Raw genomic sequence first — 25,797 nt, 5'->3', positions numbered from 1 at the left:
ATTTGGAGTATAAGGTGGTGCAGAAAATTTAACATCTCCTATTTTCAGTCTAAAGCCTTCTATTTTATCACTGAAAAAATTCATGAAGTCATCAGTACTAATTTGTTGTGGAACATTTCCGATTATTTGCTAATTTAGAGATGGTGTTAAATAAAAATTTTGGATTGTTATGATTATTTTATTATATTATTGTATTATTGATTATTGTATTATATTATCAGTTTGCGGAGGTGCTCGGCCTTGGCAGATATTAGAGCCCTCCTATAGCTGGACATTCTATCATTTTTGTACGCAATTCTAAAGACCTCTAAATTAGTTTTTTTTTCTTTCCATTCACCTTCCAGGGCTCGGGTTGCTGTTTTGAGAACACGAGTATGACTATTATATCATGGTATAACCTATCTGCTGCTGCTTTCAGTATATGGCAATAAATCTAATGTAAAATAGCATTCAGACTTACCTTATCAGCATTTAATACAGAATAAAGCATGTAAGGGTCCATCTATTAGTCCTATGACGGAACTAACAGCATGGGGGAAGGTTAAATGCGTAAAGTCTTTATAGCACATGTGAAAAGTAATATTTTTATTTGTTTTAATTTGTTTCCAACTCTAAATTTTAATCTGACTCCAATTTATAATAATCGCAATTTAGATTCATCTAATTCAAGCTGATCACCTTATAGGACATGATTTGGTCTAATTAAGATTGATTAGCCTAATAAATCCTTATTCTCAGTTAATGGTTCATCGTTTACCTGAAGTCGCTTAGAGTCAGTATACTGGCCAGTTTTATCTGCTCACGTACACATCCTCGCAAGTTCTGGTTCTTAGATAAAGGAAATTAGTTTACAGTTATATCCTCTAAGTAATAATAGGCCGCCCCATGCTGGCTCATACATAAAGAAAGTTTAATTTAGCCTCTAGATAATATCATACCAAATCAGTGATTGTCAGAAATCAGCAGGTCTCTAATGCTGTGCCCATGATCCATCCATTGAGCCTGAATGTATGACTAATCCTGGTCATAGGCTCTGGAAACATCAGCCTAAACAATCTACTAGATTTAAAAGATTTCAGCAGATATTAGAGTTAAACAAGAATTTCACATTTATTTTACAGGCAAAGATTTTCCATTCCAATTCACATAATTAAACAAAATAAGCCAATCAAAATTGCACAACATCAATTATTCAAGGATACATTTAAGATTTAGGGATGATAGCTGTGTAGAAATATATGCAGCATATAAATTCTGATGCAGAGCTCAGAGACTCAACACTGCAACGGGGTATCCTGTCAACAGACAATTCTGCACCCCTTGCCTAAATACTCAAATCATCATAGAATCAAGACAGTCAAGGCTTCACCAAGACTCTTGTCGGGTCATGAGTTGATGTGGAGACCATTTTCCCTGGAGTGAAGCATCTGGCAAAGACCTTATCAATGTCAAAACCCAAATTATCTGATATAAGGGAGAATGTATATTACAGTGAAATTAGGACCACTTTACCAATCACACAGAGACATTTAAAATGACACCAAACCTGAATATAAAGCCACAAGATACACCATACTAAAACTTTGACATTCTGTGTGGAACGTGAGTGAGCTGCTCTGGTGGAGAAGGTAAAGTCAAGGATAAAGAGGGGGGCTCAGAATGCATGAGAGACAACCTGAACAACTGCTTTCCTAGCTGATCTTCTTCTCAGTTTATAAAGTTTATCGTTTTAGTGCCTGACCATTCTCGTGATCTTGTTTCGTGTGGAGTGCCATAACAGTTTTCTATAACACCCCCTGGATTGCAGACTTTTCTGATGGCAGCCAGTACCCGCTGCGTAGGACATCCCCACACTTTTTGTTTTTTTCCAGCCCCTGTAAAGTCTCTGACACAGCTCCACCCTTACCCACTTTTCCCTTTTTCCAGCCTCTGTAAGTAGTGGACACTGACACATCCTCTTCCTCGAACCCGACCCCCACCCGGTCTCCTGAATTTTATAGATAAATGTTGGCAGGTATGGTCTAGGTTTGTTTGGTTATTTATTTAATGTTGTTGGGCTCAACATCTCTCATTGTTTGGATTGTTTTTCTGGTTAGTTTATTTTAATAAATTATTCAGTTGGAGAACTCTTATTTAAATGGCACCTAGATTACCCCTTTTTCATATTTATTATAAGTCTATTGTGTCCCCAGAATGTGTCTGTAAAGTTTTGGCTCAAAACACCCATCAGAGTATTTATTTTAGCTGTTTGAAGTGTCTGTATTATAGCTGGGAAAAGGTTGTTGCTGATTTTTTTGCACTGGGCTTTTTGGGCGCGACATCCCCGCCCACCGTTCCCACATGCCTGTCAGCAACATGCCTTAATCGCCACCCTCGACTGCCTCAGGAAGCAGATCTCACATAATTTGTGAGAAATACTACAGTAAGAACTTTACCAATCAGTATTTAATGCATTTTTTTTGTAGAGTTGCAACAATGAGTTCACACACACACAGCACAGACACGTGGCGCAGACACACACACAGCACAGACAAGTAGTGCAGACACACACACACAGAGAGACAGTGAGAGAGACGCGCGGCTGTGTTGATGAAGTAAAGCTGAAGTGAATCAATGTACTTCATTACACACGTGCACACGTTTTAAAACATGTTAAACTCACTCTTGATCACGTCTGATGATGATTGATGATCTTAGCAAACTGAACAGACCTTTTATTCCCGGTTGCTTTGCGCTCGTCCTGTCTTATCAATATGAGTATATGCATTACTATGGAGACATGTTAATGCACGCAACTGTCAATCAATATTGGTGGGCGGGGGGACCGCACTCCTATGTCAAGTTGCGGTCAGTCTGAAAACCGCTCTAATTGGTCCACCGTTTTTATCTTGTTAAATTTAAAAAAAAAAAAGGACTGGGTGTTTATTTCACCCCAATATGACAGTATATACACTATACTTACATGTATGCTTGAAAAGTAGATTTTTCACCTTAAGTGCCCTTTTAGTAGAAACTGTAACAGAATGACACACAGATGGCTATTGCATTTAGTTCATTGGATCATATTGCTTTCTCACAACTGAACTGCCCCAGAGAGTTTGCTTTAACTAAGCCGAGATCACCCTCGTTCAAGCGATCTCTGACTGTTTTGGCATGGACCTGAGCATGATTGCAGTGTTCACATATGCTCAAACTAACCAAGCTAAGGAAGCAAACACACCAGTTTCCAAATCAAATGTCTGAAAAACCTCAACTTTTCTTAGATCTGTTTGAAATATCATTGCTGGTTATGTTGGGGTTAGCTTCACACTCTGAAAAAAAAAAAAAAAAAAAAAAAAAAAAAAAGTTGAGAAACCATCAGCCTTTCTTGCTGACCATAAGTCATTGAAACCATGTGACACCAAGCATGTGGGGGAAGAGGCTGGACTTAGGCTGTTTCTCAATTCCAAGAACGCAGAGAACGGACTTGTGTTCTTGTGGAGAGCGGTCTTGCCAGGTGTCCACGGAAGAACGAACTCAGAAGGCAGTGAGAGCAGAGGACGTGTCCTTTGAGAAATGAGATGCTGCGTTCTTCCTGATGGTCACATGACCTTCACATGTTTTAAATGGTAAATTATTTAAACATTACAGCACTCATACAACGATTTATTGTTTTTTCCCTTTTCAAAATATATACTGTGCATAAAAACAATATAAATATACTCTGCACAATATAAATAAAACAGATTTTAATACAGATTTCAGCAAAAAAACACCCTTAATGTGTTTATTCCTTTATTAAGATGTTCATGGTGATGTTTAATTTCACCGTTTCGTTTAGGGAAACTCCTGAGGTAAATAATTCATATCTCTGAACTTTAATAATAAATCTATATAAAATGCTGTGCTTCCCACCTCCAGTCGCAATGACTTCTGGGACTTCCAGAGCTGTTCAGTGCTCACCTCAGTGCATCCTCGATATCAAGAACACATCCGGGAAGTTTCACGCGTCCTCTGTACTTGCGGTCTTGAGTATTGGAATTGAAATTAGGCAGCTGATGATGACGTTACACAAGAACACGAGGACGCAAGACTGCTGAAGAACGCATATTGAGAAACAGCCTTAGTTTGCTGTTTGTGTGCGCAAGGCTCTGTGTTGTTTTGCACTCCGCTCATTCACTATGCACACTATGCATGCATGACTTCATTGATAGAGAACTTTTAGGTTTATTTTACATGGGTCCACAAATGTTTTTAGTGGAGTTTTAGTGTAGCCTTAAATGAAGAAATCTGTTCAGCTCTAATTTCACACAAGCTGTGGCAAAGATATTCTTCCTTGTTTTTTTTTTTTTTTTTTTTTTTTTTTTACAGTGACTACCTAATTTCTCTGCAAATATTGTAATAGTATGACAAAAAACAATTAATGTTACTTTGATTTCCATACAGGTTTTACTGTGAATAACAGAGCTTTAGGCGTTGTATGATATCATGATTTTAACATTCTCAATTTAAATTACTGACTTGCATTTTATACAATCAACAAAATCATCAATTACAACAGATTCAGCTAAAACTATGAAACCAGAACAGGCTTTTTTATACATTTACAAGTCAAAAAAAAAAAAAAAAGTAAATTGTTAGTATTTATTTATTTATTTAGGCAGGCAGGCAGGCAGGCAGGCAGGCAGGCAGGCAGGCAGGCAGGCAGGCAGGCAGGCCCTGAGTAACACATTTGGTTCAGACAGGAGCAAGCCAAACAAGACATGTGGTCTACTCTTGCTGCAACCAGCTTATATTGGGTGGATAATTAGCCGTGTAGATTGAGGACAGGTGTTGGCAATCTGCAAACAGGAAAATCTAACAAGAAAGGAAAACAGCGGCTGTTTCTCAATATGCGTTCTTCAGCGGTCTTGCGTCCTCGTGTTCTTGTGCAACGTCATCATCAGCTGCCCAAGTTCAGTTCCAATACTCAAGACCGCAAGTACGGAGGACGCGTGAATTGTCCCGGATGTGTTCTTGATATCGAGGACACACTGGCTGTTTCTCAATTCCAAGAACGCAGAGAACAAACTTGTGTTCTTGTGGAGACCGGTCTTGCCAGGTGTCCTCAGAAGAATCAACTCAGGAGACCGCGAGGGCAGAAAACGCGTCCTTTGAGAATTGAGATGCTGCGTTCTTCCTGATGGTCACATGACCTTCACGCGTTTTAAATGGTAAATTATTTAAACAATACAGCACTCATACAACGATTTATTGTTTTTCCCCTTTTCAAAATATATACTTTGCATAAAAACATTATAAATACACTCTGCACAATATAAATAAAACAGATTTTAATACGAATTTCAGCAAACAAACACCCTTAATGTGTTTATTCCTTTTATTAAGGTGTTCATAGTGATGTTTACTTTCACCGTTTCATTTAGAGAAACTCCTGAGGTAAATAAGTCATATCGATGAACTTTAATAATAAATCTAAATAAAATGCGGCGCTTCCCACCTCCAGTCGCAATGACTTCTGGGACTTCTAGGGCGAGTTCGGTGCTCAAGTCTGCATCGGTGCGTCCTCGATATCAAGATCACATCCGGGAAGTTTCATGCGTCCTCTGTACTTGCGGTCTTGAGTATTGGAACTGAACTTAGGCAGCTGATGATGACGTTACAAGAGGACGCAAGACCGCTGAAGAACGCATATTGAGAAACAGCCACTGATGCAGACTTGAGCACCGAACTCGCTCTGGAAGTCCCAGAAGTCATTGCGACTGGAGGTGGGAAGCGCCGCATTTTATTTAGATTTATTATTAAAGTTTAGAGATATGACTTATTTACCTCAGGAGTTTTTCTAAATGAAACGGTGAAATTAAACATCACCATGAACATCTTAATAAAGGAATAAACACATTAAGGGTGTTTGTTTGCTGAAATTCGTATTAAAATCTGTTTTATTTATATTGTGCAGAGTATATTTATAATGTTTTTATGCAAATTATTTATTTTGAAAAGGGGGAAAAAACAATAAATCGTTGTATAAATGCTGTAATGTTTAAATAATTTACCATTTAAAACGCATGAAGGTCACGTGACCATCAGGAAGAATGCAGCATCCCATTTCTAAAAGGACGCGTTCTCTGCCCTCGCGGTCTCCTGAGTTCGTTCTTCCGAGGACACCTGGCAAGACCGGTCTCCACAAGAATGCAAGTCCAGTCTCTGCGTTCTTGGAATTGAGAAACAGCAATAGGCTGTTTCTCAATATGCGTTCTTCAGCGGTCTTGTGTCCTCGTGTTCTTGTGTAACGTCATCATCAGCTGCCTAAGTTCAGTTCCAATACTCAAGACCGCAAGTACGGAGGACGCGTGAAACTTCCCGGATGTGATCTTGATATCGAGGACGCACCGATGCAGACTTGAGCACCGAACACGCCCTGGAAGTCCCAGAAGTCATTGTGACTGGAGGTGGGAAGCGCTGCATTTTATTTAGATTTATTATTAAAGTTCAGAGATATAAATTATTTACCTCAGGAGTTTCCCTAAATGAAATGGTGAAAGTAAACATCACCATGAACATCTTAATAAAGGAATAAACACATTAAGGGTTGTTTGTTTGCTGAAATTCGTATTAAAATCTGTTTTATTTATATTGTGCAGAGTGTATTTATAATGTTTTCATGCACAGTATATATTTTGAAAAGGGGAAAAACAATAAATCGTTGTATGAGTGCTGTAATGTTTAAATAATTTACCATTTAAAACGTGTGAAGGTCACATGACCATCAGGAAGAACGCAGCATCTCATTCCTCACAGGACGCGTCCTCAGCCCTCGCGGTCTCCTGAGTTCGTTCTTCTGAGGACACCTGGCAAGACCGGTCTCCACAAGAACACAAGTCCTTTTTCTGCGTTCTTGGACTTGAGAAACAGCCAAATACAACACTGCAGAAACTGAATAAATGAATAAAGATGGCAGGATGTAACGTTACAAAATATCTTCTTTTGTGTTGAACGAAAGAAAGAAACTCAAATAGGTTTGTGACAAGTGAAGGGTGTGCAAGAAATGACATTTCTGATTTTTTAAAGGTCATGGTTTACATTTTGAGTGTAATGGCGAATAATTTTTTTTGTTTTAATCTACCAGATATAATATACATTTTAATATCACAAACGTTAACAATGTATGATTTGATCTATACAGGTTTTATGTAAACTATAAAAAAATATAAATAAAATGAAGGAATAATCCGATAACACTTTTTTTTATTGCTTATTAATACTTTTTTCTCTAAATTTCATAGTTAAAGGTGCAGTAGGTGATTGTCTTCAGAAACATTTGTTGTTGTGCTGCTTGAAAGTCTCTTCGCAGTCTAATAGTAATGATTACAGTAAATTATCTAAATGTGTTTAAATGTATTTTTATATTCTGGGTAAGGCATAAAACAAAAATATGTTCATCCAATTAAATAGAGTCGGACCGTCAGTTCCCTTAATTCCGATAAGCAGCACAGTCTGTCAGCAAATGTATATTCGGACTTCTGCGCATCTGTTCACGCAGATCCGCCATTCGTGTGTGCCCGCCTGCATAAGCAGCCACGCGGTCACGAGACAGACCGGGAGAAATTAAATGGTGAATTGAAACTTTTAAAATCCTGAATCAATATTGGAGTTACTTTAGCACGCTGGAGGAAGGACGACACCATGGCTGAAGTATTACAGTTAGACAGGTCATGTTCTGTTTTAAAACTATTTTAGTCAGGCTAAGCTTATGTTAGATTGTGTTGTTATGAATGACGTATATGCACAGACGTGTTGTTCAGCCACTGAAATCTCCCGGTGAAAGATTGATGTGATTATTTTCAGTTTCATAAGGTCCTTTGACAGCATCTATTATGTAGATTTTTATTTAGCTGAACAACAAAACACCAGTAAATAGTGCTATTCTGCCTAAACTCCTTTATTGAGCTAAAGTTGCTTTTATATTCACATTGGGTCATTTTTGAACAATGATAGCCTTCCTATACTGTTTACCGCTACTCTGAATATTCGCTCTGAAATAGCATGCAAGTGTGGCAAAGTAATAAATGTAATTCCTGCACGGCGCTGGCACTAACTAACTGGCGAATGACCTGAACTAGTGGGTTGTCTGTTGTGATGCGGTGAGCGCGTTCGCGATTTCATGGGGTCTGGCTTTGAATCACAGTCCCTCCCCGCCGTCCAAAGATAATATGCTAAGCGGTTAGCATTTTAGTAGATTACCTACTGCACCTTTAAGCAGTGTTAAGAGCTAGCTGGTTAGTTACTTTTTTCCTTCACCTAAATCAGGGGTAGGGAACCTATGGCTCGGGAGCCACATGTGGCTCTTTGACCAAAAAAATGTCTCCCTTTAATAAAAAAATTAATGATCTCTAAAAATCAGTTTCCTATTGAAAATAAATTTACAATGACCCTTTTATTGTATATTTTTACAGCAAAAAGAATAAGAAAAAGAATAAAAGGATGTTTCAATAAATGCATGTGTGTGGCGCTGTGGTCGATTAGCTTGAATCATGACACCAATAAACGACATGCAACTTAAATTCCTATGGTGTCCTTGCACATGTTATTTCAAACAACATTCATGATTGTTGATGGCGAAAAGAAAAATTCTATAAATTATTCTTTCTTAATACATGGAATTAACATGTATTCAACATGTGATGCTTCATATACTCTATACATCCAATGGCTCTTTGAAAAAATGCATTTGCCCAAAAAAATCTGAAATGGCTCTTTACTGAAAAAAGATACCCAACCCCTGACCTAAAGTTAATGAAAATGTAATGTGTTCAAGTGCGTCACCCAGTGGACATTGAGGCATTTGCAATCTTAAAAAGATATAAAAATGGATTTAATTTTATTTCACACACCTTAAATCTGACCTATGACCATCTTCTACACACCGCCTTGACTTTTGTAGTTGTTTATTATTATTGTTATTTACTATTGGTACAAGAACATTGTATGGGAAAAGAAAATTAAAAATTTTTTATGTTTTTTTTTTCTAAAAATGTCTGAAACATTACCATTTAATGTTCTCTTTACCTGTTTGAAAACAATACTTTGAAAACATTTTAACAATGTGTCATCAAAAACTGCTGGAATATTCATTTATATTTACTTCTCATTCTGTTCTATACAAGGATAATGTTTTCATAAAAGCAGTCTAAAAATGTTCAGTAGAAAATAACGTTGATCACATTCTTCAAGATCACATTCTCTAAAAACACTATTAAAAGACATTATGCTATTAACATTACAACTTAATATCCGTATGAAGTTTCTAATTGTTTCTAACTGTTGTAAAATGTCCTTGAGCACTGTAAAAATAAAATAAATATAATTATGCCTTAAAATGTATCATTATTATTACTGAGCCGCTGTTTTTTCTCGGTGGCTGCCCAGCACAACAGACTGGAAATCTGGACTCAAATGCACACAAGTCTTTCTCTGAAGACCCGAGCTCCATGGTGGTTCAAGGAGTGAGTGTGCCTCATCGTTTGAAGTGCAGCTGTAAAACGCAAACTTTAAATATTACATCAATAAAAACACAGGGGAACTTGGTAGTGAGCTGTTGAATATTGGTACTGTGTAAGCAGTGCAAATTAAATACCTGTAAATTTCACAATAGTAAACTTTAAGAATTATTTTTGATGTGCTAATGTGAATTTTTTTCTATCAGACAATATCTTTTCTATTCTCCACTGTAAAAAATTATTAGATTATTATTATTATATTTTATAAGAGATTATTTTATTGTTGTATGATGATCGATAAGTGATGATAAATATAATAGCAGTGCAAATTCATTTGACTTGTAAATTTGACTCAGTAATAACTATTTAAAAAATCTGTTTTTAGTTTGGGCAGAAACAAATATTTGTTGCATTTTTCAATTGTTTAACTTCATTTGATTGACAATGTAAAATCTTTTAGCTACGTTTGATGTTTCATTGTTGAGTTAAACATGTTTGTAAGGATCTCTGATACATTGCTTTTTTTATTTATCTTTATTTTATGAATCAACATTAACTGTGTGCGTCAGCAGGCAGTTTTTATGTTCATTATTTATTTGGCTCCCTCAAAACACACAGGCTCCCACATTTCCAGTGTGGATTATAATTTTATTTTAATAATAAATAAATAAAGTAGTTTTTTTTTTTTTAATTTGTCAACTCTCGTTATTTCCTATATATGGCTTTTGTGCTTTTATAGAATGGGAGTTGGTAAACCTATTCAAGGGCATGCACAGATTTTCAATACTTTATTATTATTACTATAATTTTCCATATCTGCAATTCCTGTATTTTGGCTTTTTTTTTTTTTTTTTTGCAGTCCACTTGGAATCCAACATGGAAATCAGTGTTTTCTTTATTGGCATTGATTGTTTTGAAATCCAGATAGCTCTAACATGCCTGTGTTTTAATTTCTGTAATAAATATGGCTGTCAAGCCAGGATCTTGATGGTTTATTGTGGGTTTGTTGTTTACATGAAGAAATCTGTGTTACAAGTGAACAAAAATTCTAATAATGAGTTATATTTTGAATTTAAATAGTATTTGTCTTGCGTTTACATTAATTTTACACTAGAATAGCCCAAATTACAAGTTTCAGTCTTTTAAATGCGATAAATTTTTTAAAAAAGTGCGATTAATTAGTTATTTTTTTTATCGATTGACAACACTATATATATATATTATCTTGAAAGCTTAAATCATTATGATACAAAGCAAAAATATAAAAAAACTGAAAATGCGTAACTAATATAGCTGAATAAACACAATAAATACCTAAACACAATATATAATAGAAATTATACCTGCACACAGAGCTGTAACAGTGAAATCAACAAGGTTTTACTTCGCATCCACATCTAAAACACAAATAACTTCATTAGCATATACCGTATAAGTAGTGGGGAAAACATCATAACGAGATTAAAAGTATAAAAATAAAAAGAAAACCCACTTTATCAATCTATAAATGTATATAAGGTATGCCATACTTTTAAAGCTGCGTCAAATTAATCATTGAAATCATTGTGGTGCTAACACAAAACCCGACTCAACCACAGCAGTCCTTCTGAACTCTGCTGCAGTCTATACACTGCAAAAAATGCTTTTCTTGCTTAGTTTTTTTGTCTTATTTCTAGTCTAAATATCTAAAATTTCTTATATCAAGAAGTATTTTCTAGACAAGCAAAACAAATTGTCTTGTTTTGAGAAATAAAATGCGATATTAAGTGAGTTTTTCCTTAAAACAATTAAAATAATCTGCCAAGCATTTGCCAAACAAATTAATTTTGCTCACCCCATTGGCAGATTATTTTGCTTGTTTTACAGAAAAACTTACTTAATATTGCTTGTCTAGAAAATTCTTCTTGATTTAGGAATTGTTAGATATTTCGACTAGAAACAAGACAAAAAATCCAAGTAAGAAAAGCATTATTTGCAGTGTACACAAACTGTGCACAATAGCACCACCGGGGAACTAACAGGAACTGCACTCCCATTAAAGCAGGATTTAATAAAGAACTATTATACATGTTATATATTTTTTTTTATTATATATATATGTGGCAACGCAGTGGTGCATTAGGTAGTGCTGTCGCCTCACAGCAAGATGGTCGCTGGGTCAAGCCTTGGCATTTCTGTATGGAGTTTGCATGTTCTCCCTACATTCGCGTGGTTTACCCCACAGTCCAAAGACATGCGGTACAGGTGAATTGGGTGGGCTAAATTGTTCGTAGTGTATGAGTGTGTGTGTGGATGTTTCCCAGAGATGGGTTGCGGCTGGAAGGGCATCTGCTGCGTAAAACTTGCTGGATAAGTTGGCGGTTCATTCCGCTGTGGCGACCCCGGATTAATAAAGGGACTAAGCCGCAAAGAAAATGAATGAATGATTTGACACATGGCCCTTTACTTGGTTTGCAAAACTTGATGTGGCCCTCAAGTCTAAAAAGTTTGCCCACCACTGGCATATACTTTATACTGTACAGTAAAGTTATGTGATAACTGAAAAGTTAATTATATATATGGAAAGTATTTTACACTAAATATATATTTTTATTTGGTTTACACATGTACTTGCTGAATTATTTCAAGGGATAAATTGCAATATTATAAAGAGTAATTAAAATAATTTAAAACATTTTTTATTTACCAGAAATAAAAATATAACATTACACTGAATTAATTTTTTTTTTGTGTGTTTGTGTGCCACCCTTAAGATTTGATGTGGCCTCTTCTGGCCTCTCCTAAGAAAACTTTCTGTATATAAACAATACACAAACTAGAAACATACTATTCAACAGAAACATCTTCAGGTCCTTCACCCTTAATAGTTTCTGCAGATGAAGTTGAGTTTGTGAGTTTCAGGATGGCTGATCCAGGTCTGATCTCCTCCAGACTGAACTGCTCCAGATCTCACTGTGGGCTCACAGTCCTCCTCTGATGTGCCGTACCCTGGAGCCCAGTTCTGATAGCACACGGTCTCTCCACTCACCCAGAACCAGATGCCCAAAGCACAGGAGTGACGTAAACCCAACCACACCGCCTCAGTAGACGCCAGTTTAACCACGTTCATCACCTTATACTGAATCTCCACTGACTGAACCGAGACCAGATCCACATGATTCTGTCTGCAGTATCTCAGAGCTTCAGACCACGACAGATTCTGCTGGATCACAATCAGTTTATCTGGACACAAAACAAAGCAGAAACTAGAGAGAGACTGATCAACAACAACATGCAGAACAAACACTGTGGAGGAATTTGTCATGTCAGACATGTAGAGTCAACTTTAAGAGATCTGGAGCTGATGATGGATTGAGTGTGTTTGGAGGATCTGCTCACCTTCATGACACACAAAAGGAAACGGGTTATTACAAGCGATGTCATTCCATCGTCTCAGATCATTCGGAGTGATCTCTGCACAGTTTTCAATACCACCAGCATTATCAGGTTGATTGGTATCCCAGTATCTGAATGAGGAGTTGCTCTGATCTGACCACTGCCATGAGTCACCAAACAGACCGATCCAGACTGGAGATCCAGATAAGCTTCTATTATTAATGAACTTCTCCAGCTGTTGATTCTCATTCTGGTTCCTCACACTGACCAGATCAATGTAATTCTGTCTGCAGTGACTCTGAGCGTCTCTCCAGTTCATCGCCTGATTGACAAACACCAGTCCTCTGCTCACTTTAAGAAAATCAAATAGTAAACATTAATAAATCAAATTAACATTATTCTTAGATAACGTTAAATGTTTCTTCATAAATACAGAACCAAACGACTGTATAGCAAAAAGGTTGCTTTGGGTTTTTGTTATGTTTATGAATATTACTGTGATATTTTGCGTCATTAAACCAAGAGCCGAAGGACACAATTCAACCTCTCTTTAACTTTTTTCCATTTCGGTTAACTGTAAATATTTTAGATGTACAAGATAAAGTATTCATTTGTATTTATATTACACTAATATATAATGTTTACTTTTATCACATTAAAGTTTATTTGAATCATCTTTACTAAAATTTGTTACCATTAGTTAACTTTAGTTACTTAAGGGGTTTGTACTCACTGTTATAGCAGATGAAGGATAAGCTGGTGATGCATGGCATAACATACCACAGTCCATTTGAAATATAAGTGCAATTATCACTGCCAGCTGGTTGTCCAGATCCCCAGTTCAGATAGAGCACAGGATCACCTGAAGACCAATTATAATTATAAACACCCGTCCTCTGAAGACCAAACCAGATTTGTTCATTATTCACACTCGTCATCAGCTGTTTCATGTCATTCATGTTGTCAACAGTGGCCAGATCTGTGTATTTCTCTCTGCAGTAACTCTGAGCTTCAGTCCAGGTCTTCTTCTCATTTATAAAGTGATACTGACGCTGAACACATTCAGATATGGAGCAGAGAGCTGTGAAAGAGACACTTTGCTTTAATGCTTTTCAGAACAGAGTCAAACCTAATGAAACTATAAACCATAAATAAAACTACAAACACACTCACCAATGAGGAGAAGAGGGAAATGTAGAGATTGAGCCATTTCTAAAGAAGAAACACATTGAGAACATATTTTAGTTTCATAAGACGATTCATAATCATTAGCATTATATGTCTGAAGTCTATTTGTGTGTAAATAATGTAGATGTGAGTTCTGACCTTAGAGCTGGTGTGTTTCTGTCCTCAGTCTGATGTTTCTGTCTGCAGCTCCAGACTATATGATTATTCTATATCTGCTCTCATCCGTCATTCAGCACGTCACATTATTTGTTTATTACTCTCAACAAAGGACTTTTTCATTTTTCTTCCTCATTCATGTTTTTTTTTTTTTTTTTTGCATATGTCCTCTCTGTGTGATTCTGTAGTCTTTGCAAGTGTATTCATTTAAATGTGGTAGAGAGTTGAGTCTATATAATTCAAAATTCATATTTCCGTAACTGCATCACATGGAAAATCCAACTCAACATTTGTATCTGTTTTTATTTACTTTCCGTGTGCTTTCAGCTTCAATAATCCAGTGACTGACAGCATGTATTTCACCACAGCACAATATTCATCTTTTTATATGTCCCCATCAGCACAATATCTCTGTGTTCTGTCATAACTACAAAACTGGGTTCTCAGGTTAGGTTCAGTGGATTTCAATCCTCAGATTTACATGTATAGCTACATTGTCAAATCTAATTATTTGTGATTATTTTGAGCTCTTCTAACGAGCTGGTTATGTAAATCAGCTGTGTTGAATGAGAGAAACATGCAAAATATCCAACACCATGGCACGAGGGTCAGGACTGAGAAAAGCTGCTCTGTGGGAATTAAGACCAATGTGGCACACAGGTGATGCTAAATAAGCTCGTACCAAATGCCTAGCAGAACTCCCAAATATCTAAGCCCTGTCCCACTTGCTATACCAGCATAAAGCCCCAGACACACTGCAGTTTTCTCCCCATAGACTTCCATTCATACGCATGCGAATGCATCAGACCAGATACGCAAGCTGGTGTGACAAGTGCGATGGAAAGTTCAAGTTTAGTGAACTCTGACCTGTGAAAATCCATCACTTGACTGCGTGAGGCCAATCGAGGATCAAAACAAGACCTCTCTGGCCAAAATTATTAAATATAGAACAATATCGCTTACTTTTTAAAATTTCTAATCATCTTGTTTAATCTCTTCCTTTCTTAAAGCGCTGCACGTCAGAATTTTTCAAGCTCAAGCTAGGGTTACCACTTTTGATACAAAAAAATAAGCAGGAGGGGCCATATCCCTCTGGGGCCTTGACCACAGTGATGACAGGCCCAATAGCATGTCAGTGGTGGTGGTAAATTCCAATTTAAAATATATTTTTAGGAAAGTATGAACACCTGGACATTAAAATAAACTGTATTTTATTGAAGTCTGTGTAAACAGATGCAGTCAGTCTTTCTCTTTTACAACTCTGCAGCACTGATATAGCTGGTGTTGTTTAATAGTTTCGTACACTTGCGTTAACTCAGCTGCTGTAACCTAGAGGAGAGGAGAAAATACTAATGAACCTAATTTTAAAGGGTGGTATTGATGACAGATTTTGGCTAAAATGTTTGTCATTATTTGCAGTAACACGTATCCAAATATGGAAACAGCACATACATAAACATTAGCTACACTGTAAAAATGCTATGATCAATTAGTCCTGACAGCATATGTTTTAGGTCATTTTAATTAGTAAACTAAGTTAGTCATGTTCTGTCTGAATTTTATAAGTTATGCAAGCTGTTGAACTCATGATTGATTTGATTCAGCCTAAAAATTAAGGCAACCAGGATTTTTTTTACAGTGTAGCAAAGTTTTCATGCAGCCTATTTCTAATTTTCAAATAAGGAAAGTTGCAATTTACTAGTTTATTTTTCTTACTTGGGCATTATGTTGTTTATTATTGTTTTAAATATAATGTTTCAAGTATTAAATAAATGCTTGTGTGCCTGACTTAACCTTAACAAACAAATCATAATAATACACTGGAATATGATCCATTTACATTGCGTTTACAGAATTTTTACAAATTAAAATTTGTGACCCAGTGAGTGAAAAGCAGGCCAAATCTAACTCTGAGATAAAGTTTGACTGTAGCCATTCACTTCACTGTGATTTCAGTTGTTGACATTGTTTTAATTAGTTTATATTAAATCCATTTATTAGTATTATTTTCTCAGAATGTTCTTTATTTCATGTAGAAAACAGTAAATTAAAAAAAGAAGACTCCAGCTAGATGTTCACAGACTGGGTCACTGTCATTACCATGTCTGCTTCAAGAGAGACTTGGGGTACGAAGAACTGTTTGACTGTGGTTCGATTTTTGTGAGCTCTGTCATTGCAGGAATGCTGCTCTCCAGAGGCATGTTGTCCCACAGACCACCATGAGCCACAGAGAGCGCTCTCCGACAAATCCGGCAGTTGGCTTAATAATAATTCCTAGCACTCTGCAGCCAGGTATTCGTTTCCTCCCACTCTCTGCGGTATTCTCAAAGTCGCTTGCGTTTAAACTTTAAGACACGGAGGGTTACCTGGAGAAGCATCTGCCATTACTCTCTGTCAAGACTTGACAGACTCTGCTTAGAAGACCCGCCCTCCTCACTGGACAAAGACAAGTTAAACTAACGATGACATAGAGTATTACCCAATCAAAAGCAGGAAATGAGGCATCTTCAGGAAATGCGTGTGGGATGATTTTCATAAAAAGCTACATTTAAAGACTGATGAAAAATATGGGACAAAAATCGTCCCTTATTGTAAATAACCCCAAGTTATTTAAGTTAGGTTTCAGTGTTAATTATTTATGCTGCTTTTAATTACTTCTCTATTTCTTTAAAAATTGTTGTGTTTTTGTTATTTAGCCTATAGAGGCCCTTATTTTGATGCGCGGCTTGCCGGAAGTGGTCAGGTGCGCGAGCGCGCGCAGATCACGGAAGCAGGGAGATCGGAGAAGTGCGCCTAGCACGAGGGAGAGAGCGATCGCTTGTACAGAGAAATGCACGGAGCTAAAGTTACATTTAAGGACTGATTTAAGAGAGATTTAATGCATATTTGAGTTTGTTTTTTGTTCTGTTCATCTTCATTGTTTGAACACCTGGTTGGAAGGGAGAACAAGGTAGATGAGGACATTTTTATACATATTGCTAAAATTTGATGCATCTGTTGGCTTGCTAATAATTTAAATTGCTATTTTATTGTAAAATTAGTCATATATTTGCAGATACTTTATAATATTGTCACTAAGTTTATTGTTTTGTCTTATTATGTGAACTATTATTCATTACATCTTTTCTATTTGTGTTTATTCATCTGTTCTTAGCTCTTACGGTGTTGTACAGTCTTTAAGGACGGCAAATGCAACAATAAAGGCACAAAGGAGGACAGCGCAACATCAGTGCATGAGTTTAATCCTTTTATTTCTCCAACCGGGCTGTTACAGTAAGAGCTTGCACCCACTGACATTATTTGCTGATGTAAATGATGACGGATCACGGTTCCAATTTGTGCACTCCTGCAAAAGTAAACGAACAAATTGATAATGTTCAAAACAAAGAAGTTGATGAAGAAATAGAAGTTCAATCTGAAGAATTAGACACAAATGTACGTCGCTCTACCCGTGAACGAACTCAGACAGACAGGATGCTTGCATATCAAAGGGAGGAGTCTCATAAAGCAGAAAGAAAGCTTATGCATGCATATGAAAAATGGAAGGCTGAGGCTCGGAAAGCAAGAAGTCAGTTGAAATTAGACATTTCTGAGAGTGAATTAGCAACACTCATAGACTCATTGGAAAAGGAAAAGGACAGTGTGATGAATGCATACATAAGGGTTAGAAGTAATGTAACTCCACCCACTGATATGAGACGGAAAATTGATGCTTGTGATGCTGTTACAAAGGATATAGTAAAAATTGCATACGAGAGGATCTCAGGGGTAGATGGAGGCTTTGACAATGAAACCGTAAAGGGGCATTTACGTGAGCTGCTTGAACGAGACTACGCTCGCTCTGTTTATGGTTCTACTGTTTCACGCATCAGCTCCAAATCCAGTACACCTATAAGTCAACCCTCTCTGAATTCTATACTAATGGCTAAACGCATAGAGGCAGCAGCAGAGCTAGCAGCTAAGGAAGCAGAATATGCTACTGTAATAGAAGAAAGGGAGCAAAGAGAAAAATTACGACTTCTAGAAGAGAAGCAAAGAAAGGAACTTGAGGCTCAAAAAGGCGAGTTTGAAAGGCTCCAAGCGATGAAGGAGGTAAGAGCAGCTAGAGCAAGACTGGAGGTGTATGACAAGGAAGAAACTGTTGACACTGTTAATCAAGATGAAGGGCTGCAGCAACCTGTAAGCCCTCCCACGCATAAACCAGTATACTTATCCTCCGTTAATCCAACGCCTAACATTTCATCACAGGGTCCCAATGCTGATGTGTCTCAATTAGCGCAGGCTGTCCAAGATAGCATAACACTAGACAGACTTCCTATGCCAGAGCCCACAGTTTTCAGTGGTGACCCCATTCACTTCATAGAGTGGAAGGCTTCATTTCAATCACTCATTGATAAAAGGCATATCTCTTCAGGAGACAAGTTATACTACCTGAAGAAGTACGTTACTGGGCCTGCTCTGAAAGTGCTAGATGGTATCTTTTACAGAAATGATGAGGAGGCTTACAAGGACGCGTGGAAGAGGCTTCTAGATCGCTACGGACAGCCATTCATCATACAACGAGCATTCAGAGAGAAACTCGCATGCTGGCCTAAAATTCAATCCAAGGACTCGGTAGGACTTCGAAATTTCTCTGATTTCTTGAACTCATGTAAGGATGCAATGCCACATGTAAAGGGACTGGAAATATTGAATGATTGTGAAGAGAATAGGAAGCTTGTAAGCAAACTCCCTGATTGGGCGGCTGCCCGCTGGAATCGTCAATCCACACAAACGTTGAGTGAAACACAAGATTTTCCAACTTTTCAAGAATTCGCCCATTTCATGTCTGTTGAAGCTGAAGTTGCCTGTAATCCAGTCACATCCTTTCATGCCCTTCATGTTTCAGAACCTAACAAAGAGAAAAATTATTTCAAGGTCAGTAAACCTAAAGCTAATGTCTTCCATACAAAGACTGTCACACAGCATGATAATTCAAAGCCCACTGGAAAGGTCAATAAGCCATGTCTGTTCTGTCAAAATGGTGAACATCAAATTCATGAGTGTTCTAAATTCTCTGAAAGGTCTCTTGAAGAACGTAGACAGTTCGTAAAGGATACAAGATTGTGCTATGGATGTTTGAGGCTGGGTCACAGTGCCAAGGACTGCCGCTCCCGACATTGCTGCAACACCTGTAAGGGAAGACACCCTACCTGCCTACATGATGACAGCTTCAATAGAAAGGTGAGGTCTTCTTCTGCTCAGAGCCCAGAAAATGTCCATGAAGGAGTTGCGACAATGTCATTGAGTGTAGAATCTGGATGCACGCCTGTTAACACCTCTATGATTGTGCCAGTGTGGTTGTCCACACATAAAGACCCAGTTTCTGAGAAGCTCGTCTATGCTCTGTTAGACACACAAAGCGATTCAGTCTTTATTGAATGTGCAGTATGCAAAAGTCTTAAAGTCGACTCCTGTCCCGTGACGCTTAAACTCACTACTTTGGTTGGAAAGGACTCCTTGATGTCAAGTGAAAGGATTTCTGGTCTTCGAGTTAGAGGTTTCAATTCCTCACTGATTATAGATCTACCCCCTGCATACACCAAAGAATGCATTCCTGTGGATCGCGCACACATCCCTACAATGGAGACTGCAAGTCATTTGAAACATCTAGCCACTCTAGCAGACAAAATTCCCCCACTTCAAAATTGTGAGGTTGGACTATTGATAGGATACAATTGTTCCAGAGCGCTAGCGCCCCGAGAAGTAATTCTTGGAACGGAGAATGAACCATATGCTGTTCGCACGGACCTCGGGTGGAGCATTATAGGTCCTTCCTTAACACATTTTGAGTCCCAAAGCAGTGCTGCCATGTGTCATAGAGTGTCTATCAAGGAAATACCTGCAGTAACTCCCACAGATGTGATAAAAGTGCTGGAATCTGATTTCAAGGATACAGAAGGGCACACTAAAGTGACGTCTCAGGAGGACATCATGTTTCTGAGAAAGCTGGAAGAGAATATCAGATTGAACAAGGATAGTCATCTGGAAATGCCCCTGCCATTCAGGAAAAGACCATATCTTCCAGATAACAAACCTCTTGCTGTCATAAGACTTCAACATTTGAAGAGGAGATTAATGAGGGATCAGGAGTACAGAGAGCATTATGTAACATTCATGGAGGAAGTAATAGAGAAGGGTAATGCAGAGCAGGTGTTTGAAGAAGGACGAGAAGGAGAAAGATGGTACATACCACATCACGGAGTGTACCACTCGAAAAAGCCAGGGAAATTGCGTATAGTTTTTGACTGTTCAGCCAGATACAAGGGAACTACCTTGAACGACCATCTTCTAACTGGCCCAGATCTGATGAACAGCTTAACTGGCATCCTTTTGAGGTTCAGACAGTACCCTGTAGCCCTAATGTGTGACGTGGAGAAAATGTTCCACCAATTTCATGTAGACCATGCGGATCGTGATTATTTACGATTTCTATGGTGGAGAAATGGAGATTTCAATTCACAGCCTCAAACCTTCCGCATGACAGTGCATTTGTTTGGAGCCTCATCGTCCCCTGGATGCGCTAACTATGGGCTGAAGCATCTTGCAAGAGAAGGTGAACGTCTGTATCCTCTGGGCTCGCAATTTATTATGCAAGATTTCTACGTGGATGATGGAGTTTCCAGCATTGAAAGCACAGAGAAGGCCATCAAATTGGCTGAAGAAGCTCGTCAGCTTTGTGCACTGGGAAGCTTAAGGCTTCACAAGTTTGTGTCTAATGACAAGGAAGTCTTGGAGACAATACCACCCTCAGAGTGTGCGGTAGATGTTACAGCTGTCAATCTTGCTCTAAATGATCAGCCTTTGGAAAGAGCTTTGGGCATTTACTGGAGTCTGGAACAAGACAATTTCAAATTCCGTATCACTGTTAAGGACCAACCAGCAACCCGTAGAGGGATACTGTCTATAGTGGCCTCATTGTTTGATCCCTTAAGCTTTCTTGCCCCCTTTGTACTCAAAGGAAAGACCATTCTGCAAGAAATGTGCCGAAGTGGTATGGGTTGGGATGATAACTTACCCGCTGATCTACAATCAGCATGGGAACACTGGAAGGCAGATGTAGTTAACCTAGAAAAGATTGAAGTGCCTCGTTGTATTGTGCCTTCTGGGTTTGGGAGAATCATAAGGAGAGAGATTCACCACTTCTCAGACGCCAGCATGAGTGGATATGGTCAGTGTTCATATCTCAGACTCGAGAACGAGCAAGGTGACATCAGTTGTTCGTTGCTCATGGCAAAATCTAGAGTGGCCCCACTCAAGATCACAACAATTCCTCGGCTAGAATTGGCTGCCGCAGTGGTGTCAGTTGCAGTGAATGACATGTTGAAGGAGGAAATGAACCTGGCAGATGCAGAAGCGTTTTTCTGGACTGACTCACAAGTGGTGTTAGGCTACATAAACAATGAAGCCCGCCGTTTCCACACGTTTGTGGCAAATAGAGTACAAAGGATTCACCGCACCACAACTCCTCAACAATGGCGGTACATTTGCTCAGATGAAAATCCAGCCGATTACGCATCGCGTGGTCTAAGTGTTAACAATCTTGTCACTTCCAACTGGTTTAGAGGACCTAAAGTTTTATGGGAAAAGCAAATACCACCACCTATGGAAATCAGCAAGCAGCTTCCAATTGGCGACCCTGAAGTCAAGAAGGTTCAGTCACTCAACACGCAAACTGTACAGTATTCATGTTTGTCAGACCGTCTCACCAAGTTGTCCTCATGGTCCAAAGCTATCCAAGCTGTTGCACGTTTAATACGTCGTGTAGGGAAAGACAAGTCACATAATCACAGTACATTGGCGGAACGGAACGATGCACAGTGTATCATAATCAAGGACTTACAGAAGCAGACATATGCAGAGGAGATAACTTTACTCCGTAAGGGCAAACAACTACCTCGCAGCAACAGACTATACAATCTTGACACCTTTGTCGACCAAGATGGATTGCTGAAGGTGGGAGGGAGACTTTGTGAGGCATCTATCCCTAATGCTGTTAACTATCCAGTGATACTTCCGAAGGAGCACCAACTTACAAAACTTCTGATTGCTGATTGTCATGAGAAGATGGCTCATCAAGGAAAGGGAATGACTATAAATGAAATCAGATCAAGAGGATTCTGGATTACGGGAGTTAACAGGACTGTGGCTTCCTTTGTACGACAATGTGTGAGATGTCGCAAGTTACGTGGACCTACGGAAGAGCAAAAAATGGCTAACTTACCCTCAGAGCGCATCGAGCCATCCCCTCCATTCACATACAGCGGGATGGATGTTTTCGGTCCATTCATCACCAGCAAAGGTCGCAAGTCAAACAAGAGGTATGGACTTCTTTTTACCTGTTTCTGTTGCAGAGCCATCCATATTGAGATGCTGGATGACATGTCCACAGATGCCTTTATCAATGGCCTGCGTTGTTTCATCGCTATCAGAGGAGCAGTCCATCAAATAAGGTGTGATCAAGGCAGTAATTTCATTGGAGCCAGGAATGAGCTCACCAAAGCTATGGAGGAGATTGACACCAACCGTCTGGTAACATTCTTAGCGGAAAAACAGTGCGACTTTGTTTTTAATGCACCTCATTCAAGCCACACTGGCGGAGTTTGGGAAAGACAGATTAGAACTGTCAGAAGTGTTCTTCGCTCCACCCTGTCACAGTCATCTGGAAGGCTCGATGACTCTTCTCTGCGAAGATTCTTTTACGAGGCCATGTCCATTGTAAACAGTCGTCCGCTCACGGTTGATAGTCTAACTGACCCAAGTAGCCCTGAACCTCTAACCCCTAATCACCTCCTCACTCTAAAACCTACTCAAGCCCTACCACCTCCTGGCAAATTTGTCAGGGAAGATGTGTATGCCCGTAAGAGATGGCGGCATGTCCAATACTTAGCGGAACAATTCTGGGGACGTTGGCATAAGGAGTATGTGTCTAACATCACAACAAGACAGTGCTGGCATACACCAAGAAGGAACATGCAAGTAGGAGATCTTGTCTTGGAGAGGGCAGTGGATCTGCCTAGGAATGAGTGGCGCTTGGCAAGGATTATTGTGGCAGTCACTGACAAGGACGGATTGGTGAGAAGAGTGAAAATACAGTTCGGAGACAGAAATCTGGGGAAGGATGGCAAACGTCCACATAAACCATCTGTGGTGGAACGTCCAGTGCAGAAGCTGGTCCTGCTGATGGAGGCAGCCTGAACATACTGACATATCCTTTGAGTAAACAGTTCATAGTAATATATGTTTTAGTGTTGTTTACATCTAGTCTTAAATGGTTATAGTAGTAGTAGTAGTAATTATAATTCATTTAAAATCATTTGTGATTAAAAGGTTAAAATTCATAATCACTCATGATTGGTGGGAGTGTAAATAACCCCAAGTTATTTAAGTTAGGTTTCAGTGTTAATTATTTATGCTGCTTTTAATTACTTCTCTATTTCTTTAAAAATTGTTGTGTTTTTGTTATTTATTTGAACTCCGCTTTGCACTAAGTTATTTAGCCTATAGAGGCCCTTATTTTGATGCGCGGCTTGCCGGAAGTGGTCAGGTGCGCGAGCGCGCGCAGATCACGGAAGCAGGGAGATCGGAGAAGTGCGCCTAGCACGAGGGAGAGAGCGATCGCTTGTACAGAGAAATGCACGGAGCTAAAGTTACATTTAAGGACTGATTTAAGAGAGATTTAATGCATATTTGAGTTTGTTTTTTGTTCTGTTCATCTTCATTGTTTGAACACCTGGTTGGAAGGGAGAACAAGGTAGATGAGGACATTTTTATACATATTGCTAAAATTTGATGCATCTGTTGGCTTGCTAATAATTTAAATTGCTATTTTATTGTAAAATTAGTCATATATTTGCAGATACTTTATAATATTGTCACTAAGTTTATTGTTTTGTCTTATTATGTGAACTATTATTCATTACATCTTTTCTATTTGTGTTTATTCATCTGTTCTTAGCTCTTACGGTGTTGTACAGTCTTTAAGGACGGCAAATGCAACAATAAAGGCACAAAGGAGGACAGTGCAACATCAGTGCATGAGTTTAATCCTTTTATTTCTCCAACCGGGCTGTTACACTTATTGATTCAAAACGGGATGCGCAATTTCATTTTCAAGTACAGGACGATTCCGTATTTTAAGGGACGGGTGGCAACCCTAGCTCAAACTCTAGTGTGACCACTGCTTTAGACAGGGACAGCCCTAGTAATTTGTAAGAATGTGATTAAAGAAAGACCCTGCACCGCCAGAACATCAAGATCCCATGAAATCAACAGTGGATTTGTTTTTTCTTTTTAGTAGTCAATAGTATTCATGCAACATTCTTGAATCCTTCTCTAATTCACAGCATGTACATCGAACTGTTTCATGTAACAAACTTGCAGATTACCCAAAAAAGAAAATTAGCCCATAATGTACTCCCCCTCAAGCCATCCTTGTGTATATCACTTCATTTTCCTCTTAGGTAAACATCCTTTATCCTCTTTATCCTGGCTCTTCTGTGCTGTATAGTGGTGTTGGATTGTGACTTTTTTATAGCTTCCAAATGCTGCCAAGGGGTTAACACATGTCTTCTGAAGCAGATCCATGTGTTTTTAACAAATATTCAACACAAATAATTCACATTCACAACTAATGGTGGAGGCCAAATGTACATTATGCGTGACTGATGTAAAAGACATAGGACAGGTAGACATTGTTAGAGTAATGTACTGTATGACATTATACAGGATTGCCATTAAACTATTGCTTAACTATAACATGTAAAGGAGGACTGAAACTGATCTCTGAAAACCCGAAAGCATGTTTTTTTTTTGTGTGTGTGTTTATACGTTCATAGAACAGATCTGATCAGTATCATGTACGAGCTAAAAAATCGGATTTGGGTCACATTTAACTGGCAATGTAAACAGGGTCTTAAGGCTGATTTATACTTCTGCGTTAAGCGCACACGTATGCTACAGCGCAGCCTACGCGTTGACGCATAGCCCTATGCCGTGGCCGTTGCTGACGTGCACCTCTCAAAAAATGTAACTACATGTTGCCATGACGCGTAGCGCAAGCTCTGTGATTGGTCGACTTGGTATCGATGACGAGTCCCGATGGAGTGATTGTTTACAATTGTGGAGTAAAGTTTTGTTTTGTGTTTACCTCATAGTTAAAGTTGTTGCATATCCACCGGTTCCTGCCTTAAAATGAGCAAGTTTGAGCCACTTGAACATTCAGGAAGCATTCAGAAAAAACAAAACACCAGCGAAGAAACTCGACACAGAGACACATTTACACCTCACTGCCAACTAGTGTTTAAGAAGTGTTAATGCAGACCAACAGAGACAGCACGCAGAAGTATAAATGCACAGCTACGCGCGTTGCATGCGCCGTGGGTTACGCCACATTGGCTACTGGTTGCCTTTGTAGTACTTCTGAAATGAAGTTATAAAGAATAAAGAAATAAAACACTGAACACAAGCGCTCTCGTGATGTCTTCATTTACTGTTCACTCAGCATGTATATATCAGTGATTACTCAATACAAAATACATTACATCATGAATAACCAAAT

The 25,797-nt window shown here is 38.5% G+C and overlaps 2 protein-coding genes across 5 annotated transcripts; one reads left to right on the top strand and one right to left on the bottom strand.

The window, feature by feature from the left end:
• Positions 1-12,052: 12,052 nt before the first annotated feature.
• Positions 12,053-14,224, bottom strand: si:dkey-83f18.10. Of its 3 annotated transcripts, XM_068222099.2 has the most exons (5): positions 14,181-14,224; positions 14,028-14,066; positions 13,588-13,935; positions 12,858-13,205; positions 12,053-12,701 (listed from the first exon to the last, which is right to left on the bottom strand). In XM_068222099.2, the coding sequence occupies exons 2-5, from the start codon at positions 14,062-14,064 to the stop codon at positions 12,340-12,342; spliced, it is 1,095 nt and encodes a 364-aa protein (XP_068078200.1). In that variant the 5' UTR covers positions 14,065-14,066; positions 14,181-14,224; the 3' UTR covers positions 12,053-12,339. The 3 variants fall into 3 exon arrangements, with proteins under 3 accessions (XP_068078200.1, XP_073762015.1, NP_001093543.1); XM_073905914.1 differs by lacking the exon at positions 14,181-14,224 and having other exon boundaries at positions 12,195-12,724; positions 12,881-13,205; positions 14,028-14,064; NM_001100073.1 differs by lacking the exon at positions 12,858-13,205 and having other exon boundaries at positions 12,264-12,701; positions 13,717-13,935; positions 14,181-14,223.
• A 2,763-nt stretch (positions 14,225-16,987) lies between these two features.
• On the top strand, positions 16,988-24,314 carry LOC141375266 (uncharacterized). 2 transcript variants are annotated; one of them, XM_073907923.1, is made up of 4 exons: positions 16,988-17,148; positions 17,353-18,812; positions 19,262-19,421; positions 24,196-24,314. In XM_073907923.1, the coding sequence occupies exons 2-3, from the start codon at positions 17,511-17,513 to the stop codon at positions 19,268-19,270; spliced, it is 1,311 nt and encodes a 436-aa protein (XP_073764024.1). In that variant the 5' UTR covers positions 16,988-17,148; positions 17,353-17,510; the 3' UTR covers positions 19,271-19,421; positions 24,196-24,314. The 2 variants fall into 2 exon arrangements, 1 of the variants encoding a protein (XP_073764024.1); XR_012383000.1 differs by lacking the exons at positions 16,988-17,148; positions 17,353-18,812; positions 19,262-19,421 and adding an exon at positions 23,831-23,991 and having other exon boundaries at positions 24,196-24,298.
• Positions 24,315-25,797: the final 1,483 nt, after the last annotated feature.

Source organism: Danio rerio, chromosome 7 (genome assembly GCF_049306965.1).
Source record: "Danio rerio strain Tuebingen ecotype United States chromosome 7, GRCz12tu, whole genome shotgun sequence".
Classification (NCBI taxonomy): Eukaryota; Metazoa; Chordata; class Actinopteri; order Cypriniformes; family Danionidae; genus Danio; species Danio rerio.
This window is presented reverse-complemented; position numbering and strand designations above follow the sequence as displayed.

Bases quoted from the DNA above. Each gene is read 5' to 3' on its own strand.
- si:dkey-83f18.10 (XM_068222099.2), bottom strand. From the start codon at position 14,064: ATGGCTCAATCTCTACATTTCCCTCTTCTCCTCATTG. The intron at 13,206-13,587 runs GTGAGTACAAAC...ATTTTCTTAAAG, and splicing joins ATCCTTCATCTGCTATAACA to TGAGCAGAGGACTGGTGTTT. The intron at 12,702-12,857 runs GTGAGCAGATCC...TTTTGTGTCCAG, and splicing joins TCCTTTTGTGTGTCATGAAG to ATAAACTGATTGTGATCCAG.
- LOC141375266 (XM_073907923.1), top strand. From the start codon at position 17,511: ATGATGACGGATCACGGTTCCAATTTGTGCACTCCTGCAAAAGTAAAC.